The sequence below is a fragment of the Coffea arabica genome, chromosome 6e, assembly GCF_036785885.1.
Source record: "Coffea arabica cultivar ET-39 chromosome 6e, Coffea Arabica ET-39 HiFi, whole genome shotgun sequence".
In the NCBI taxonomy this organism is placed as follows: Eukaryota; Viridiplantae; Streptophyta; class Magnoliopsida; order Gentianales; family Rubiaceae; genus Coffea; species Coffea arabica.
Genome location: NC_092321.1, coordinates 34,210,317 through 34,214,404, shown reverse-complemented (window position 1 = coordinate 34,214,404; position 4,088 = coordinate 34,210,317). Strand labels below are relative to the sequence as shown.

The 4,088-nt window shown below is 38.3% G+C and overlaps 1 protein-coding gene across 1 annotated transcript; it reads right to left on the bottom strand.

Annotated features, from left to right (window-relative positions):
• Window positions 1-2,008: 2,008 nt before the first annotated feature.
• LOC113696731 (protein FAR1-RELATED SEQUENCE 5-like) lies at window positions 2,009-2,826 on the bottom strand. Its single transcript, XM_027216112.1, has 2 exons — window positions 2,327-2,826; window positions 2,009-2,273 (listed from the first exon to the last, which is right to left on the bottom strand). Exons 1-2 carry the CDS (start codon window positions 2,824-2,826, stop codon window positions 2,009-2,011), a joined length of 765 nt encoding a protein of 254 aa, XP_027071913.1.
• Window positions 2,827-4,088: the final 1,262 nt, after the last annotated feature.

The window sequence follows — 4,088 nt, the reverse complement described above, 5'->3', positions numbered from 1 at the left end:
CTGCGAAACAATTACCAACATGTGGTCATGTGGTTAAAAGACACCATAATTCAATTGGAGAGGAACTTGTAATACCTATTGAAGTGCCTCTATTTGCCAGTTGCAATACTCTTCGTTAATGCAATTGTAACCCACTTGTCTAAGTTTGAACAGAGTGAAACATCGAAGGTAAATGGTTCAAGGACATGAATAAATTGTAACAGCTTATTAACTGCTTGTAACGTACATATGCGACATTCCCGACCAGGATGACATGGAAGTCCAATAACAAATGTTCGTCCAAAAACACCGCAAATCTCGTTCAAGGCAACTAATGCGACATAATTGAACAAATTTTACAGTTACAATCAACAAGCACTAATATATTTGAAGATTGTAGATTAAAACAATCTGATAATAGGGAACCGATTGAAACTGAGCAATATCTTCAACGGAAAAGTACTAACATCACTAAATAAGGTGAACTGAATTGTTGACGGATAATCGGAACTCAATTGTTTGGTCAACCACTTATTGTGTCGTTAAAAAATTATAGGTACACATCATTCATCAACCTGCATCAGAGAGGAGGTGACGTCAACAATTAGTCGCAATCCCTGGGTGTTATTTCTTTCCTGAAATGTTTTGAAATCAGCTAATACAGCTGCTGGAACATACGGTTAATGATATACGATGTTCAAGTATCCAATTAACAAGACTACATAAATATGTGACTCAATGATAAAAGTTTGTCACCTGGGGTGATGGTGAAAAGACATGATATGCATCAATATCACAATGTGTTGAAATTGCCGCACGCTCCTCCTACATTATATAATATAACTATTCCACTGTCAACAAATCATTAGTATTGCCTATTGCTCAGTTACAAAGCTAAATTGGACTAGACATTATAACAAGAAAAACGATATATCAGACCATTAAGATATCTCTAACGGAGTTATGCTTGGAAAAAATAGAAAATTTGGGGTGCTTCCATTATGTAGGGACATTCCAGGAGGCCTCTGATTAGCCAAACGGTGGACCTTCGGATAATATAAAAAATATGTCATTAAAGCGAGCATACGTTAACTACATAATATGCATGCTTTGACAGCGTTCGAGTACCCACCATTACAATTAAAGAATAGTAGCTCTACAATCTGAACAAGAAGGTCTTTATTTTATCTACTAAATGTATGCATACCGTTTCACTTTCCTCGATTTCGGCAGCAACAGTATTTGGAGGACCATTCACTGACTGGCTCATTGAATACGTCTACGAGTTTTCTATGGGCCAAATAATTATATAACACAGACAAAATAGATATATCATGAGGGATGACAGCTGTAACAAAATTATTGCACAATGTCACATCAATGTAACTAATTATGTTGTTAGAAACATCCAAATAAAAGCTAAAGCCATGCCCATTTTATACTAACCGAAAGTGAGTCAATTGATGAACGGCATCCCATAAACATGTGTTCATCAAATAAAATCGATGTCGGCTCCGATTCTGAGACCTGTATTATTGACACGACAATAATGTTATTTTATAGTGAATGGTACCTAAACTTTACTTAACATGACAACGATAACATTGTTTTAGCATAAATGTTTACCATCATAAAAATTGGATCCTTACCGTAATCTGTGTAGTTCTTGGCAATCTAGATTTTCTTTTTAATCTATCAATTTAGCGACCCAACTTTGCATCACTTTACTTCTTTTCCTACTGGCATGTTTTTTAATGCCTCTTGTGACTATTGCCTCTCCCATTTCATTTACAAATTGTGTCTTATCACGTTCTTCCACATTTAGATTTTTATGATTTTGCGAAGGTTGCTCTTCATTTTCTGAGAGGAGGAGCTCAACTCTCTTTGCCAAATCGGATATGACGATGATTACTACTTTGCTGGTATCCTCCGACATTGCTGCTCGAGTAGCGACCTTAATCATGGCTGGAGCGAGCTCTCAATAACGAGTTCAAATGATTACTTTTGGATCAGCCACAATTTCCTGTCCTCACCGATCAAAACAGTCTCCTGCCCGAGCTCTTTTTGTCCATCGTCTCTTAACGTATTCAGGAGGAATTGTTTTTATGCCCACAATATCAAACACCTTCAACGCGTGCCCACACAAAATTCCTTCATTCTCGTATTTTTTGCAACTACAGCATACACTTAGATCATTCCGATTGAATACCACTATTCTTTCAGGTCCTCCATCATACCTCATGACCGCAAACTCACAAACATCCCTGCGCCTTGTTATCTCAATATAACCATAGCTGTTGACTCACCATATTCATTTTGGAATGTAACAAATACGGTTGGTGAATACGTCTCTGATGCATGCACAAGCATAGGTGTTTGCCTCAACCCTACCATGGGGAGCTTTTGCCTCATTTCATATTCTGCGATGAGTTTATTATGTCTCTTTTCATCAACTACCTGATTGAAATGTCTAAAGAACTGTACAAGGTCGTGATCCAGTTTCAAATGATTTTTAATTGCTACATTTAGGCTTTCGCTAAGTCGGGTGTTTCGTATTCCCACGGTCCATCTTTCTTTCATCATGCACCTTGCCCATTTATCACGAATTCGGTACAGTCCGAAAAGCCATTCATTATTTTCAAGATTGTATTTCTTCACCATCGCCTCCCACACCCTATTGAATTGTTCCACTTCTTCAATCTCATACATGCAGGCATCAAACATGTATGGAAGGTCACTATTTTTCTTATAGTGATTGCCAAGATGTTTCATAAAATTACGCCTTATGTGAAACGTACATAGACCGTGAAACGTTTGGGACATGACAAGTGAAAGAGCAGCTGCCATGGCGTGATCTTGGTTGATTAGTATGGTACTTGGACGCTTTTCACACGTTACTTCTAGAAATGTACCAAACACCCATTTGAAAGAATCTATCGTCTCATCATACATAAGGCCAGCACCGAATATCACAATTTACCTATATTGGTTAAAACTCACAAATACTCCAAGTGGCCGGTATTCTTTATTTGTTTTGTAGGTTGTGTCGAATGTGACTACGTCTCCAAAAAAGTTGTAGTCAATTAACATTCCTGCAGACACCAAAATTTTTATTCAATATTCGCTTTATTATTTATTATTCTTTTATTTTATTTTAGATGTCTAAGTTTACAAAATAATAGTTAGTGTTTGTTTATTTATTTTAGTAAATTAAGGTTCATTATTTTTCTAAGAAACCCCATCATGACACGATCACGTAGTCGAGTTTTGAGAAATAGTGTAAACATGAGTATGCATCCTAAATCATTCGATAGGTCTGCAGCGACGTCATCACTTGACCTTGCAAATCTGGGAGTTCAACTGAGCGAAGTGTTAGACAAATTTAATGAATTAATCATGGAGATGGCCGCACAACGGCGCATGATTGATCAGTTGGTTGCTGGCAGCAGCAGCGGTGTCCAGCAAGATCTCTTACCTGCTAGCCAACCTGAAGCTCAACCACTACCCCTACCCTATACTCAAACCTCTTTTGCTCCACATTTCGTAAATCTACTTGAGGAAACTTTCACCTGTCCCACTCATGGCCTCCCACGTACATATACACCCAATATCCAGACCAATCCTCTTCACCCTCAAATTCCTCCAAATTATCCACTTGTTAGTCTGAACATGCCATTTGAATCTCAAGGACCATATTATTATTCCACTGCAAAGCCATTCGCACTAGACACCGCTGCACAAGAAAAGTCGAAGTGGGAGAATCCTCCGCGCCAATTGACAAGAATATGTTATAGAGGTTAGATCGATTTGACAAGTTCATGAGGAAGAGCCAAGGCTTTTCGTCCCGATCTAGATACCAACAATATTCCACCTACTCACCCCGTTACCCATACTAGCCACACACTCGATCTGTTTATCATACCACTATTAACCACCCTTGATCCCGTCCAAATTACTCAAACACGCCTGCAACACCACTTTATGTTTCTCCACCTAACTTTCAAACTAGACCTCGCCCTCGTTATAATCCAAGACCTGCTTCACCAGTCAACCAGAACTATAACTATCAACAAACCAATGACACCTAAAACCCAACCACATATAGAATC